At 39.4% G+C, this 17334-nt stretch overlaps 1 protein-coding gene across 2 annotated transcripts in view; it reads left to right on the top strand.

Moving 5' to 3' along the window:
* The first annotated feature begins 699 nt into the window (after nucleotides 1–699).
* Nucleotides 700–17334, top strand: part of BLTP3B (bridge-like lipid transfer protein family member 3B) — a 59407-nt gene continuing 42772 nt past the window's right edge. The window contains exons 1-3 of one of the 2 annotated variants that reach the window (XM_071800419.1): nucleotides 700–900; nucleotides 8267–8413; nucleotides 16842–17004. In XM_071800419.1, coding sequence (XP_071656520.1) covers nucleotides 857–900; nucleotides 8267–8413; nucleotides 16842–17004 — 354 coding nt within the window. In that variant the 5' untranslated portion in view covers nucleotides 700–856. The remainder of the gene's footprint in view (nucleotides 901–8266; nucleotides 8414–16841; nucleotides 17005–17334) is intronic. The other variant, XM_065838020.2, reaches the window with a different exon arrangement.

Here is a 17334-nt window from a genome sequence, read left to right as displayed (position 1 = left end):
AAAAGGATAAACACCTCAGTTGGCTAATCAAGGTGAATGCATTATTAAAGAACTAGAATAAGAGTTTACCTGAAAAACTTGAAGGAACTTGATGTTGCTTCTGTGAATGAGCTCTGCCAGTCACTTGCAGCTCCTACACTGAGGAAGGGCATGATCTGCAGATATTAATGCCAAGCATTAACATATATAGGTAGTATACATTTAATCAAGAGGAATTCTTGCTTCATTTTTTTTTTTCATATAACACGTTTTAGTGGCACTTTATAACAGATTTTCAACAAAAAATAATAACTGGTATCATTCAACTGAGGGGGAGGCAGAGGCCAAGCCTACGGGGAAGACGCTCCCCCAGGTGGGAGGGAGGCGGGATGGAGCCGCAGGCGGAGCACAGGCGCTTTCAGAGTTTTGGAGATGGGAAGGCTGAAGAGGGAGGACAGCAGCAGCTGGCTGAGGAGTGCGGAGAAAAGGCGACCGGTGCGGGCCGGGGAGGGCTGAGGCTGCAGGCGCTGACGGGGAACAGCGACGCTGTCCATGCGGACCCCGGCTGCAGTGGAGCGGCTCCTCCCAGGTGGTCTGCGAGCTGACGGAAGGAGACGCCCCTTCCCCGCCTCCTCCTGCCCGGAGACGCCGCTTCCCGCTCGGGGCGGTGTCTCTGCTCCGACCCTCCCATTGCCGCCCCCGTCCCCGTCACTAGGCGATGCTGCAGCTAAGATGGCGTCGGCCGCCAAGTGAGCGCAAGCGGAGGCAGCGGCTCCGCTCCCGGCGGTCTCCCCGCCTCGGGCAGGTGGAGGTGGAGGGATGAGGCGCCTCTCCGGTTCCGGCTGGTTGTCGTGAGGGGCACGGGCCGGCAGACGCCATGGCGGGGATAATCAAGAAGCAGATCCTGAAGCATCTCTCCAGGTCAGTGGGGCACCGTGCCCCGGGTGGGTTGAGGGCTGTGCGGGGGGGCGGTGGCAGCTCCTGGCTCCGCGCCTCCTGGGCCTGGCGTGGGGACCAGGCTTCATGCCGCCCAGGGAAGGTGGAGCTGCAGCCGCCACTTCGGGGTGACCGGCCACTTGTACGGGGGTGACAGCCGCGTAAGCGGGCCCTAGCCCTCTCACTAGGTGCCCGGCGGCGCAGGGGGGCCGGCACCCGCCTGAGGCGAGGAGGGGGCTCGGTCCGCCTGGCGCAGGAGGGAGTCTCCGAGTGAGTCACCGCCGGGCTCCGGTCACGTCCCCGCCCCGCCGGGCAGACGATGCCCGCCCCCGCCGCACGGCGCCGAACCGAGCCGGGCGGGGGCTGCGCTGCCGGCGGGCGGGGGCTGCAGTGGCAGCGGGCCGGCGGCCCCCGGGAGGCGGCAGCGCAGCCGCCCCTTGGCGGGGGGCGCTGGCGGGGCCAGTGGCGGCGAGGGGGAGCGTGGAGAAGGATGGGGGACAACCCCAAATCCCCTCGTAATTGGAAGGCGGGAGGGGGTTACACAAGCCGCCCCAGTTCGGTTGGTGGCGGCGGAGTGGAAGCGGGGTGAGTGTCCTTGCACGTCCGGTCGCGACATGTGAGCACTTGCAGGGCCAGGTGCGGCCGGGTAACAAAAGACACGCGTGTCCCAGCACTCAAGGGGATGAAACAAGTTTGACGTTTTCCCAGTGACTGAAATAATATCTAACATGCCTATGTGCTGAAGAAGACAAACGAACCAAAAACCTCGGCTGTAAATTTTGTAGCTGTCAGTGTCGTGTGCTTGAAAGACGGAAAAACTGCAGAAAACACACAAAACGATTAATACAATTTAAAAAGCCACATTACGTTTCTCTCGTCTTCTGAAGAGAGACAAAAACCTGTTGGGTACTTGATCTGTCATGACACTACAGGGGTGTTATTCTTCAGAGCTTACTTGTATAAAATAAAAAATATAACCTGAAATATTGGTCCTTTATTTGCTTATTTCCCAGGTGTTTTATCCTATTTTTTGTGTGAGTGTTTTGTTTTTTTTTTTTTCTTCTTCCTGAAAGGTGTTTATATTCATCAGCGCTAATAAATAGAGAAAATCAAACAAAATGAAATGACAGTCGTTTTACTAATCAGTTGACAATGCACAGGAAAGCACCATTTTAATTCCAAATCCTTTGATATCTATCCACTAAATATGATGTACGAAGCAGTAGTAATTTTTCTCTTCCACTCATGAATTTTGTAGCTGGGAATGCTGGTGAAGAAATCTTGTCTTCATATGAAAATAACCAAGCACTGCACGAATGGAAATGCAGTATGAAGACGTCATCAGCCTTGAGTCAGTTTTCTAATCAGAAACGTGTAAGGAGTCACCAGACTTAATTGACTGATTCAGCTCGCTTCCCATAGTGCTATTTAGCAACATGTATGGAAACAGAAGTAAACTCTAGTCTTTGTGCTGCAGGTTAAAGATGAAAATGTGTTGAGGAACTGGGCATGAGTAACAGTTGTTTTTTGCCTAGTTTTTCAAATACAGAGATGCATAGATTAGAATAAAGTACCTTTTAATGTTGATAAATCTGTGTTTGCTCTCTTGTGTGGTGTGATAAAGCTCATTGAACGGGACAACGTTAATTGATTGTGACAAGTTTTGCCATTTTTAAAAAGCCTGTGGGATGTATGTAACAGTCTGAGGTTTCTGAGTTGAAATTGAGGCTAATTTCCACACTATGTTGACATTAAAAGAGTATGTTTGCTACCTAAAATATAGACAGTATTATTATTAAGCCCCTTACTATGGGTGTTCTTAACCACATGATCAGATAATATCTCTTCTCCCTGCAGAACTGGTGTTTTGCTGGTAGCAGAAGTTGGTTACACAAGAAAACAGACTTCAGGTGATAGGAGCACCTGTAAATCCGGTGGCTTTTTAAGTTTCAGGAACTTTTTTCTTTTTCCAACAAAAATGATCATGTTCTTCTGTAGTTCAGGGTTTTCTTCAATATAGTTTATAAGAACATAATTACAGTATGCTTCACACACTGTTTTATTTCAGTCTGGAGCCAAATACATGAGGAATTTCCTGTAATACAGAGGATACTAAATGACACTTTCACTTTGTGCTCTATTACTAGATTGGTTCCTGTTCCGCAATTTTTGTAGTTCCGAAAATCCTGATGGCTCTTTGCCATATTCAACAAAGCAGATATTAGTGGCAGGATTAAAATGTACTAGAAGAAGTCCATATATAATAAAGGAAGAATGGCAAAATTATCCTTTTATCTCAATTTACTTTCATTTTTTATGATTGTATTTCTCTTTATGTTTGAACAGAGCCAAATCAAATATGTACTTCAAAGAACAAATAGAAGATAGGAACTTGTACCTTCAGTTACAGAGAAATGCTTTCCTTTTTTACCACAAATCACAGAACAGTTGAGGTTGGAAGGGATCCCTGGAGCTCATCTTGTCCAGCTCCCCCAAATCATCCTGGGTTTAGCAATATTTGCTATGAAGATTGCTGCAATATCTGTTGTTCATGTGTTAGCAATTTTCAGCTTTCTTACTACCTAATTACATATATGCAAATTCAAAAGTGTCATGTCATTCAGAAGTGTAGTTTCGATTTAGTGGTTTACAGTGCTTTTAGATGATTTGTTAGCTAAGGAAAATTATTACTTTGGTGTGAGTTTTTAAAGTCTGAGAACAAGAAGAAGAGGAAGACCCAAACTGCATTTTGGAACAGTTTTGGTATCTAAATGACTTCTTACCTTTGTAAAGGGCTTTTTAATTGCTGTGTTACAGCTTAAGAACAAGGGTAGCAGAGCTTATTTACTCAGCTTGTAACAAGCCAGTATCATATGTCAGGATCTGGTGATGAATTTTCAGTTTTCTCATAGTCTTTTAAAAACTTTTAAAATATAAGATATGCCCTCTCTTCCACGTGTTGCTCTTCTTCAAGGCTGTGGAAAAAAATGAGAAGGAACAAGATTTTTTTTTTTGTTATTCTTCAGATTATGGTGGGATAAACACAATCTGCTGAAGTGAAGAGAGGAGTTGGTTGTTTGGAGCCTTGAATTTTTGTCATCTCCAGATTGTATTAGGTGTGGGGTTTTATGTGAATGTGGATGGTAGAGTGTCTTTATTTCATAATGTACCTGCCCTGAATTGAAATGAGTGTGTCTGGATAATGTTGTTATGCTTTACAAAGGTAGGAATGAAACACTGTGCCGCTGAGTCTTCTGCGGGGTGTTGGCATCACTTCTGTTGTCGAGATCTTCCCCTGTGAAATGAAACTTGTGTAGAATCTTCAGATGTGTCCTTACAAGTTTTCATCAGAGAGAGATTTCTTGTTGAACAGCACCTATTCTTGCAAGATTTTCTGTGCACTGCTCTGATAACAACAACCACCTTTGAGCGTTACTTCTTTTTCCTCAGTTAGATTTTATAGACAAGTGCATAATACAATGCTGTTAAAGATACCCAGTAGGACTCTAGATTGCATTATGCAAATTCACACTAGTGTTCCAGTTATACTGTCTGTGGTTATAAGGGGATCATCCCAACCATATGGATCCAGTATATCTCCAGAGATTGGGTATTACTGACACAGACTTGTATAAGGGCTTTTTCAGGTATTTTTTGATTTTTGGCTTTTAGTATCATTGACTGAAATTCCGTTTCTAGCTAATGAGTGGTCTAACAGAGTCTTTTGTGTATCTGCATTATCCATGCCTTTCTGTGAGAAAACCTGTTTTTTGTCAAAACAGGTCTAAGCAGCATGAAGAAAAACTTACAAACTTTGCCTCAACCTTGAGTTAAGTAGCCCCACTGAGTATGACATCCTTCATCTCAATTAGATATTAAGTTTACCAACGATAACACATACTTCAACTTAAAAAATTACATTATTTGACCCTTACTTGCTATTTTCACAAAGAAAACAGGAGGAGGCTTGAAAGTGTTTGATATGACAGAAACCCGAATTGTTTTCAGTTTGCGCCATTAGTTAATGTTCCATGTGAACTTAGACCTTTGCTTTTGTTCACCTGAAGCAATAGATGTAAAAATATTAAGATTTCAATAGAAGAAAACTGCAGTAAATTTTGTGACCATTTTTTTTTTTTCCACCTCGTAGATGAGAAATCATTCAAAAATGCCTGCAAAGATTAGTTTTACAAAGAATAGCATACTAGTTGTATGGATATCGGGAATCAGCTGATCCTGCTATAAACAGTGATATCCTAATTAATCTGGTGCAGTTTCACTGATGTGTGTCCTACCTAAATATTTGACCTGCATCTCACCCTGCTTTTGTACCAGTAAGATGTGCCTGTTCACTGGGGTATGTTGCCATCTCAAGAGATCTGAGGTGACTCCATTTAGAATCTACTAGTCTAACACCCTTATTTGACCAGAATGGGCTTGTTCCTTCCTGTAACTGAATGACTAAAATTGTTTGGATGAACTTTGAAACTTCTAAAGTAGGAATTTTGCTTATTTTCAGCTTTGTGTATTCCACTTCTGTGTCACTTTAGTTTTCTGAAAGTTGTCTGATTCTTTTAGCCAGCCAAAGACCATGAAGTGTGTACTATTCCTAGAATAAGTGTAAACCAGCTTCTTTCTCTGCTTGTACTGAGGATTTTACAGGGTCTGCTCAACCTGACTGACTTTATTGGCTTGTGTAGTATGTGGGAAAGTTGCAAAACACAATGTAAACTAACAATCTACATTGTTCTGAATGAATCTATGGAAAGTGTGGGCATGATGTAGACAAACAGTCTGAAAAAGGACTGCTTGAGACAGCAGAAAAGAATGAGGAGAAAGAGCAATTTGAAGTTTCGTTATAATCCTGTATTTCTTAATATTTGTCTTATGTTTGAAATTCAGTACTTTTTGAATTTAAGTGGAGACTTCATGGCAACTGCGTTGTCTGTGTGAATGTGTTGGCAGTGTTCTGCTGAGCAGAAAGGAATCAATAAATGCTTTTTTCAACAAAACAAAAAAAAAATTAACTTCTCTATTTATTAGCTTCATGTATTGTGTTTCATTTTAAGCTTTTGTAACAGAATATTTTCCAAAAGACTGAACTGAAATTGCTGTGGTGCTCTGTGAAATTATAAAGGTGTTTTGGAGGTAAACAGCAAGAATATATTTAATAATAATGATAATAATAAATTCTTAATCATTACATTTATTACAATTCAAATCTATTAAATCTTGTGTGACATCTCAGATCTCTTAAGCTTTCAGTAGCATTTGAGTTAATAAAACAAACTTGCAGACTTTGACTTCTGGTTTTCAGTTTGTTTTACATTATTTTTCCAAATGTATTATAAATCTGGATGTTGATTCTGCAGATATTTTATTTGTACGATTAGAGTTCTTTCTGCCACAGCTTTGTTGAAGTCAGACAACTCTTACGTATACATAATAAAAATTACTGCATTTGCAGAATCGACAGGAATTAATTGGTAGCATTTTATTTCTATAGTATGCCATAATTGTCTTTAAATTATTCTCACAATGGTTTTACTGGAAAGTAAGTTTCAGAATCAAAATTATATTGAAGATTACTTTGTGTTCAAGTAGGCGACATGCTAGTATGAAGCGTTCTCTGGAAAAAGGGTGTTTATATAAAGCCTGTAAGGAATAAAATTGTGTCTTTTGCTCAAATGACTATGGAGTATGTAAGAATGAAAACAAAGCCCACAGTTAGATTTTTAAAAATTTGGTACTTCTCCTGCCGAAGCCTCAGTGTTTGTATTTTAGTGTGTGTTAAAGAGGTATAAAAGTATGTACCAAATAACTTTCGGAGTGAGAGGTGCTTGTTAAAGTCTATTTTAATTTTCTGTTTTAATCTACAAGCAGATTGGGCAAAGGAGATTACACAATTTCTGATGAAACATTAATGGAATCAGAAAGGCTTACATGAAGTTCTCAGTTACACAGGTTTTTTTTTATTATTTTAATTTTTTTTTTTTTTTGCAAATCATGAGAATACAACATACCTGGTTTTTGACTGCTTGCAGTGGAGCCCAGGTTCATCAATCCAGTAGCTCCCACAGGAATTCTCCTGTGCAGCTCTGTGGAGCTGGTGCTGACCAGGCCTCTGATCCCTTCATTCTCTCCTCTTTTCATGAGAAGAAACAGGAGAGGAGAGTAAGAGAAGAGCTCCAGCTCAGCTCTGGCTTTTAGTACTTCCCAGCTCTGTGTGAATGTAGCAGCTTTGCTGTGGGAAGCACACGCCAGCACAGGTTTTGGGGCAGCTCTGCTGTACAGGTTGCCATACAGCTTGAGAATACCAGAGTTTTTATTTTGTCAGAGAAGTTGGCTGCTGCTCTTATCTGGCTCCCCGAGGAAGCAACCTTGGGATCCAGCTATCTGAAGTTACGTGGTTGCTTACTTCTGGAACCCTTTTCATGCTGTGGTTGCTCCCATTCCTGGGGATCTGGAGACCTTAGAAAAATAAACATCTGTAACTAGGTGTTGGTAATTCACTTCAGTGATAAATATCTTAAACAGTTTTCCAATATCGCAACAAACTGCCTACTAAGGATGCTACCCACATGCTTGCGTTTTATTGTACCCCAAAGGGTGAAAGTGTAGAAATTAATTACATTTAGTTTGAGACATCTTTTTAAAGTGAAGACATTTAAGCAAAACTTTTTTTAATTTCCATATGGTTTGCCACACTAAATATATTATTTTTTTTAATTTTTGAGAAGCTTAAGGTACTAACGTTTCATAGCCTGCAGAATCAGAATGTCAAAAGTGCGCAGGTCTTTGTAGCACTGCCCCAAACACAGAAGCAAATCCAGGAGGTCCCATCCCCTCACCACTGTAGAGTCATCTTTCTTTAGTGTGACTTGTGAAAAGGTGAAGTTGAGACACTGTGAGTGGGAATTAATAACGTGGGGTGAGAAATCTCAGGCTAGGCAAAATAAAATTGAAAAGCTGTCTCTCACTTCAAAATAAAATAAAAACCTCTTATGCTGCATCTCTGGGCTATCTTCCTTGCATTCCAAATACACTTACTATTTCTGAAATCACTTGGCTATAATATGTACACCTTTTCTGCATGATTGAAATTTTCTCTGTAAGCTGTTCATTCACACATGTCTGCAGTATTGTAGTACCAGACAGCAAGGGATATTCTAATAGGAATCTAGCATTTTACACAGGCCTGTTTCCTTTTCAGTTCTATAATGTCATGATGTGTAACAAACTGTTGTAACTGCAGTTACCTTTAGCTGAAACTCTCTTACATTATTGTGTCACTCCTTTTTCCCCTTTGAACTTGACCCCTTGTGTGTCCCCCGTGTCCCGTTCCCTGCAGCGATCCCAGCGGGCTCTGGTGGACATTGGTTTGCTGTGAATATCCTTTCTACCCAAGTGAGTACCAGGAGCTTCTCGGAAGCCGTGGCAACTGCCCACTTGCTTTCACCAGGAGTAGGGGCCTTTTGTCTGAATACCTTGCCCTCAGGTAACATCCCCTCTCCCACATTCATAGAGTAAATGTAAGAGGTGGTATGCATTTGTGATTTATACAAGTTTGTGAGTGAAATGAGCTATGTAAAACATTAATTGGGTTTTCTCTCTCTTCTGTTTGTCTTTTTAACTTACAGTGCTGCAAAAAATAATTGTTTTCTGTACAGCTGCATGCTGTTTTTGTGTGTGTGCGTTTTTTTGTTTAAGTCCTAAACATTTGCAAAACTGTTTTTTTAATTAAACCAGCAATCACATTATAAACATACCACTATATGTAATTTCTGAATGTAGTCTTCTAGGTGTTTCCCAATACCTTCAGACAATTTGATGTTTGCTGTTTATAATTTTCACCTACTTAATTTCTTTGTGTAACTTGATGTTTATTAACTTTGTGTTGATAGATATTTGAAGGATTGGTCAGCTTTTTACGTAAGAATAGGTAAAGAATAGCTGATGATTTTTTAAAAATTAGAGTAGTCCTTATAGTTAGTTTTATTGAAAAATCTTTTCTTGTTATGAGTTTTGATCAGTTAGCATTAAAAAGATACTTGCCAATGTCACGTAAATGAATGATGCAGTTTCCAAAAGGCAAATGTTGTTGTGCTTTTACATTCCACAATTATTTCTTGATTTTTATATGTATAAAATTATTTTGCATCAAGTGGCTTTTCTTTGCATTGTTTACAGAATGTTGTGTTTTTACCAGAGTATAATAGTTATCAGGTGTAAGAAAATTCTCAAAATGTGATGTGTTATTTTTGCTGCCTGCAATATGGAAGTTGCACATAACTTACCACATGTTTTTAGGTTATTAAGGATTTTATGTTATCTTGTACTCAATGTACGCATTAAGGTCTTTTGCGTAGAGCATTGTCATGTTTGAAACTGTTTGTTAGGGTTTGATAATACTGACCATTTCTATGCTTATGTAAATGATACGTGAAAAGACTCATGGAATAGAAAAGCTAATGTTGGTCTGTGTGAATGTTTATCATAAATGAGACAGAAATTACTTGAGCAATATTTTACTTACAAGATGATTATCATTCATGCAGTGTAAGCTCTTCATTTATGTGCAGTGCTTGGCTATATCTGAGCAGATCTGCTGCATGACACATAATTAGATAATAGCAGTTGATGACAGCAGCTGTTTCAGTTCTGCCTGTACCCAAAGAGCAACCAATACAGTTTTTCCAAATAGACAGAAAAGAATCTCCTGTATATATGATTACAAAATTAGCTAGGGAAAGCTTTATATACTGTCAATTTTAGACAGCTGGTAGGAATGTGAGTATTTAAGAACGTATGGGATGGGTCATAGGGTGAATGGGTCATAGGGTGAATGGCTGGGTGTACTCAGCTGTCTTTGGGAAGTCAGCTGAAGTAGGAGTCCATGCTGAAGCCCTTCTGCGTAATGATGAAGTGGAAGCAATTATTTGGAAAGCATCAGCATGGCAGATGCCCTGTTGCATCACCCTACCTCCTAGGATGGGAGAGATAAGGTGACTGGTGTGATGCTGCACCAGATGCGTTACACAAGTATGGGCTGGTTGTTGGATCAGGGTCCTAGTTAGTGATTTGCCTAGGAACAAGGATCTGTCTCTAAGTTATAATTCCAAAGGTTTGATGAGTGTTAGGTGGTTCAGGTCCTGTGAAGCCTGAAAAGTCCCACCTGAAGCTCTAGGCTTAAGATTGTGTGCTGTGACTTATGGCCAGGTGAGAGCAGCAAGTCCAGGCTGGGTGTGCAATCAGGGAGATGCCCTGTCCTGCTCCAGAGGATTGACCCACGATCACCTTTGTAAGATGCTGTGCAGCAGATCATGGAGATCCTTCGTGTTCCTCAGGAGGTCAGTTTTCTGTGGACTTGATAATGTGACTTCAATGTTACTGTCAAGTTTTACACATATTTAACTCAGCCTGTGGAGCTAAAAATCATTTTACTGCAAATCTTACATAAACCATAGTTAATGGTTTCTTGCTGGGTGAAATACTACTTAATACACTGCACTAAATTTAGAACATCTCTAGGACAGCCAGAATTTATTCGAAGGTTTCTACTACTTCACAGTTCACCAACTTTTTCTAAGGCATTACTAAATATTTTCAAGTGCCTCTGGATTTCTATGCATCCCTTGGACATATTAGATATTGCTTCTCTTGCAGTCTCCTATCCAGTTTCTGCTAACTTTAAACCCTTATTCTATAGTTAATTTTTGTAGAAGCTTTTGTGATGCTTTCTGGTTAGAAGTTTTTTAAAGTACCTAGAGAGGATATCAGTTGCTTGATTCTAATCTTATTTCATAGGTCTGAAGGATTAAAATAGACATCTTCTACACAAGTTTGTGGGGGTTTTGTATATATAGATATATATATAGATATATATATGTATTTTTTTTTTCCCCGACGTATCAGATCCATGCAAAATTTTCATTAGTGCCTTACTGTTTCAATGCAGGTCAATCACTTGTTGCATCTATAAAGTCTGCCTTTAGCCTGTCTGCCATTTACTTAATGGCAGCTGAATCTAATGCTGTGTTACCATAGTCTGTCTCACCTCTTTTCTCTCCTGTCATAACTGGATCAAGAAGGGAATGCTACTAAGAACTCATCTGATTGTCATTGTGGTTTATGTTACTGGTATGTAGAGGTTTTTTTTTTTTTTTTTATCTAGTGAGCCTGTCTTTTTCTTGTCTAGGACTTGCTGTCAACTAAATAGATCTAAGCATCTTGGTACTTTGGACGTAACTACCGGTGTGCTGCCATGGGGGAAAATAAAGCAATGTGCCTGAACTCAATATTTGCAAGTGATGTTTTGTTTCTGAGACACTTTGATGTTGCTTCTGGCTACAGGAAAGAAAATATGAGAGGAAGTTGTTACGTTGCTTGAAGCATGCTATTTGATGGGGTTTAGAGTTTTTTTTTTTTTCAGATCAAACCAGTTATTGAAAATCAGCTTGAATTTGTGATGTTCTACCAGCTGAGAGGAACTCGCTCATAACAGAAAACACTCTGATGATCCCAGTGCTTTTTTCCTGTGACAGATGTGACAAAGGGTTAGTTGTGTTCCTCTTCTGCTTAAATGTGAAGTCTTAAAATTTGAAATGGTACAGTGAGCAATATGATAGCAGGCCTCCTCCTCTCTCTTACCTAGAGTCATGGGAAGCCAATATCTTCCTCAGAAACACAATTGAAAAAAGGTTTATTTTCTTGCTGCAGAAATTGTTATACAGAGTTCCTTAGTGATCTAATAACATGGTTCAGACAGGTGAAAAGGGGAAAAAAATCCATTTATCTTTCTGTTCAATTTCTGCTGCTTTATTACTGATACAGTTGGCAGTCTGTGTTAGGCTGTGTTGCCCCTTTTGTTTTGAACCATACATCTCTTTAAGGACTTCTGGTTTATACCAAGGGGATAAGCAAAACGTGATCCAGACTTCTGTTATTTCTCTGTTAAATCCAGAGGCCTGAGCCTCTATTGACAAACTTGACAAGGCACCTGGTTTTCTCTGCAAACCTTTGTGGAGCGCTGCTCCAAGCTTCATGTGGTCTGTTGCTTTCATTACACAAACCACAAGCTTTTTCTTTCAGAGAAGTGTTTTCCCTTGTTTTCTCTACTGTTTTTTTGGTTGTTTTCTGTTTCTGGTTTCACTTCTTGGCCATCTTCTCTGCTTCTCTGCAAGCATGCTGGAGTGCTCTATTCAGAGCTGCAAGCCCGTGTTGTCACAAACAAAACTTTAGAAAATAAGTATTTGGGGCAAGGAAGAAGGTGTGTCTTCTGTTTAGTTTTTTAGTTGTTTTAGAGAGAAAAGAACTAAAAGAATTGCTATGGTCCTGACAAAATACAATGATTGTAACTTATTATTCTACATGTGATTCTTACGACTGTGTTGTTATTGTGTAGTCGTGTATTCTTTTCACTAAACTCAGGCAGTACTCTGTAAACTTAAGTTGTAGAATTTATCTAACTTCATAGTAATATTTAGAGTGTGTGTGTATATATATGAGCCCAAGGGAACTGTGTCAGATTACTTGTGATACTGGTAACTTTATATTTCTGGATTCTTGCCTTTAAAGTGTCAAATATTTTACAGTATTAATCTACCTTGTAGAATTGAGTATTAAACTGATTTGAAATTGATGCTATCAGATCTCAAATCCTGTGCTTTGAGAAAGGAATGGCAGTTTGTGAAATTGAATCTAAATCCATGAAAACATTTTTCCTGAGCATATCCTGTGACATAGTAAACCAGGGATGTATTGCCTCAGTAACAGTGGTGTTTTAGTGCTACAGTAAAACAATGTGACAGAAAGCTTTAGTGAACTCAGCCATGTCCTTTGTTTCTATTCCTCTTGCCCTTCCCTTTTACTTTTCTCTGTTCAGCTTTATTTGCTTCTTGTACTGAGTAGGAGGTATTAACACTCAGTCTGTTCCCTAGACAAGAACATCAGTCCAGAGTTCATGGGATATTGTGTGGAGAAATGGCCCTGTTGTCAAGGCCTCTGCTTCCAGTTTGACTGAGTTTCTAAGGAGTAATTAACTCCTTCTAAGGAATGACGACCAGTGTGAAAAACAAATAACTACCTGGGGGGAACTGTTTGCTTGTGGAAAGTCAGAGAGAGGAATGTGTGCTTATTGTGAAATTGGTGACATTGTTAATTCTGAGTAGGTAGTTACCTGAAAAGCTCTCAGAATTTTTAAGTGGGTTTCCTGGATCAAAAATTTCTAATTGTGAAACATCATGACATGATAGAATATTTCTAATTACTACATATTCAGAATAACAAGATTCTGCCCTAACTTTATGGGAAGTACCTCTCTGCTTTACATAAAAATTTATATCATAAATATGATAGCCTATTAAGTTCTTAGGGTTCAAGCAATTGAGCATTCTAGGTTACAGTACTGACAGACACACAGTAGTTCTTTAGATATAGAGATAACTTGCCAACCTCCAAAACTCCTCCTAAAATTTTGCCTGGCAATAAATATTAGAAGATGTCTCCAACACCATGATATTTATAATAGTATTAACATTTAATTTAATAATAACATTAAAAGTTAATAGTATTAAAATATTAAATTGCAGTTTTTATCCAAGTAACAACTTTGTCAGTGGTGATTATGCCAACTCCTGGCAAGGTCACTAAAGATGCACCAGACACCCATCGGTGTGTCTGTCTCATGTGTTCTCCCTGAGTCTCTGACTAAATGCGAAGCACACTGGAAAGAAGAAGTCAAAGCGATTTGGCTCAGTGTGGCATGTCCTGGTTTAATGTGCCATCAAATCCAAGAGTAATACAGTTTGGACAGATGTGGTTACCCTGAGGCTTATTTTTTTTTCTTTTTTAACTGAATATGCTGTGGGTTTTTTTTTTTGTCGTTTGGCTCTTCTTTTAGCTTTACGCATGAAGATCTGAATTCTTGTGAATTCTAACTAATGGGTGTGATCACATTGTGTTTTGCAGGGCTAGCTGCCCAATAGGCCAACTTCTAACTTTTTATTTTTTAAGTAGAGGCCACTGTAAAATACAGTTTTTGTAAAAAAATGTATAAAAGTGTTTTTATAAAAATAGGTTTTCCTGTTATATCAAGTAGTATGAAATGGTTTTGAAGTGCTGAAAACATCCAACAGACAAACAAAAGTGTGTTCTATGGAAGAACTGAGTTTATAAGGAGCAGGGAACTGGCACAGAAACCTAAAGTGTTGGCATCCACGGTGGAAAGTTGGCTCTGGACAAAGCAGCCGTGGCTGTTACGTATTATGAAGTTACTATGGGTTTTGAGGAAACACCAGAGTCGTCTCAACATCTGCTCATCGGTCACATTCCAGTCGTGGAAGTGGAATGAAGAGATCTGCGGCTAGAGGTGCCTATACCTGAAATACCTGCTCACAGCTCACCTGTTGAGTTTCTCTGACCCTGGAAATGAAGGGTGTCATCTTAGAGGTGGAAATCCTGTTGTGTCGGTCTGTGCCGAATGAGGCAGCACTCTGCGCATTTTCCCTTTCGCTGACTGCAGGAGAGGTAACAAATTCAAAGCAACCCTCTCAGAAGAATTAAAGAAGTAGAAATGAAGGGAAAAGTGATGCTCCTTGTTGAGACGATTTTCGCTGTCCTTCTGCTCCATGTTGGAAGGGACTGGCTCCTATTTTGTCTGTCTGAAGGATGTCAGAAGTAACTGAAGATTGACTTTGCTGTCTCCATGTTCCTCCTTACTAGTGTTTAGGTGTCTTTTTTTGCTGTGAAGTTTGGAAACCCACTCCTCTAGATCCTCTGGGTTCCACCGTGATGTGCCTGTAGTTGAGACCAAGATGGTGTTTAGATCTGTTTCCAAGTTGTGTGGCACAGCAACAGGGAACCCTGAGGGGTCTTGCACAGAGCGTGAGTCTTGTGACACTCTGTGTGTGTCTGTGTGCATGTGTATTGGCATTCTCTGTGTAAATGTGAGTTTAAAATAACACCAAATTGTGATTCTTACATTAACCCTCATCTATAAAGTTGAGAGAGATACTATGATGTGAATGAAAACATTCAATAGCTGCTTTTTTTTCTTTTAGGAATTTGAATTAGCCATGTCGGATGAGAGTTGTCAATGATTTCTGAGCTAGAAGGTTTTATGTTCTGTGGTTACTGACGATATGTTTTCCTGAGGCAAGGCTATTCACCTCTTATCATTACCCTTTCTTGTTAAAAGGAACAAAGAAGGGTAACCAGAAAAGTAAATAGTTTTAATCATTGTTTTTTGTTTCCCCATTGTATTTTTTCTAGAGCATTTAGAATAGTCTTATCTTAATATATTTTCATTACTGAAATTATTAAAATATATTATTAATCAAAGCTCATTCCTTCTGGATAATTTATGCTGTGTAAGCAATACAGAAACACCTGCAACACTTCTCTCATAGAAACTTGTCTAATATTATTTGCAAATACATCCTGAATAAGTTCAGGCTTGGTATAGTTTAAAAAAAAAATGAATGGAACTTTTAATTCTGAATAAGCTTCTTCCCCGGGTCACCTCCGCCCCCAGATGTCTTGATCTTTGAGTGTTCCTTTTTTTGGTGATGAAACTGACAGGTGATGAAACTCTGTTTATGACTTCTGGCTGAATGTTTCATAGGGGTGGTAAAATGGATGTTTGCATTTTATCAGGCTGGGTAAATGCACTTCCAAAGTTAACCATTGCAAGAATGCGGCAAAGCAGTTGGACTGACAAAAATGCATGATGTGTTTTGAGCCACGCTTGGAAACTGTTAAGAGGAAAAGCTTTCCAACCTTCTTCCACCATCTCCCCATGAGTCTCTGACTTAACAAGGACCTTGTAGGCCAGTTGGGAATGGAAAGGAAATGTTGTGGTTTACTCTTCTGGCTTGGTGCTTCAGGGCGACGTTCCATCACTATGGATGGAAAAACTCCTTTGCTCTCTGCCGGCAGAATACCAGCACGGGGAGATTTTGGTGGGAAAAGTCACAAAGTGTATTGCAAACAGTAGTATCTTCTACTACCTAATCTTGTAAAGTTAGACCCAGATCACGAGCAGAAATAATTTTTCACAACAATGCAAGTGTGGTTAAGTACAGCTTATTCTTCAGCGTGTGGTAGATATAATGCTACAGCTGCTGATTTGGGAGTAGAATACCTGTGATTTTTGCCGTGTTATCTCACAAGCATGTGAACCATTTGCCATGGTCACATAGATGGTTCTATTGTATCAGCAAATCATAACACCTTTGAAGTATAATGATATTTATTGCAGATGTACTCTTTTAAATAGTTATGGGGGTTAGCCCTTGTATATCAGATTGACCTTTCAGATTTTCATCCAATATTTATATACACCATGGTGCTGTATGTGTGTAAATTTGTGTGTATGTATATTTCTAACTTGTTATTCAATTTCATGATTAAACCTAATAAATATTGTAAATTTTTAACTGTAAATGTACATAGAAAGTTACTATTTATAAGGAGCACCTTTTTGTTACTCCTCCTGAGTGAATTCTAAGCCACTCCTGCTTTCTCTAAGAATGACAGTATAAACTGTAGAGGTTTGGGATTTTTTTTTTCCTTCCTCTGAAGAGCTAAAGAAAAATGAAATAGATTAACTTCTGACTTACATAGTTTAAAATAAATAGTTAAATACTTTGAAGGATTTGTTATTCTAGGTGATGGACAAGTCAGAAGATACCTCATAATATATTTAAATTTGTTTATGTATTTGTAAATGGAGTTAACAAGATGCAAAAATTTAGAGGGACAAAGCAATTTCATGGTACCATGTCTTTTCAGGGGGAAATTGTACCTGGGAACCTAAAATGATTTCCTCACCTCTAGACCATTGCTTTAAGTTAAATTGTCAGCTATATGTGGGACAGCTCCGATTGCTTTATGTGTATTTACTTAAGGTGCATGTTTGGTTTTAGATTCACCAAAAATCTGTCACCTGACAAGATCAACCTGAGCACATTGAAGGGCGAAGGTCAACTGACCAATTTAGAGCTGGATCAAGAGGTGCTTCAGAACATGCTGGATCTCCCAACATGGCTTGCTATAAACAAGGTCTTTTGCAATAAAGCATCCATTAGGGTGAGTATTTTATTGTGCCAGAATGGTAATTAGCCAAATGTTTCTTTTGTCCTTTCTGTCTCTGTAAACTTTGAAGCAACCTTGTATTAATAGAAAATGTTGATGAGTGCTTCATAAAATTTTAGAGAAAAACAAAGATGTTGCCAGCAATAACTTATCTTTTTTTCCTCATGTGGTGACATTAAATATGTCTGGAAACAATGAAAGTAAGCAGTGGGTTTTTTTGTTGTTGTTGTTTTTTTGTTGTTGTTGTTCTCTCTGAGTAGAATTTATTCTTGCATGTTCTAAAATAGTGGTGGAGATGAAAGCTTGTATTTGCCCATATTAACT

The sequence above is a fragment of the Patagioenas fasciata genome, chromosome 1, assembly GCF_037038585.1.
Source record: "Patagioenas fasciata isolate bPatFas1 chromosome 1, bPatFas1.hap1, whole genome shotgun sequence".
In the NCBI taxonomy this organism is placed as follows: Eukaryota; Metazoa; Chordata; class Aves; order Columbiformes; family Columbidae; genus Patagioenas; species Patagioenas fasciata.
Note: the sequence above shows the minus strand (reverse complement) of the source record. Positions and strands in the feature narration are given on the sequence as shown.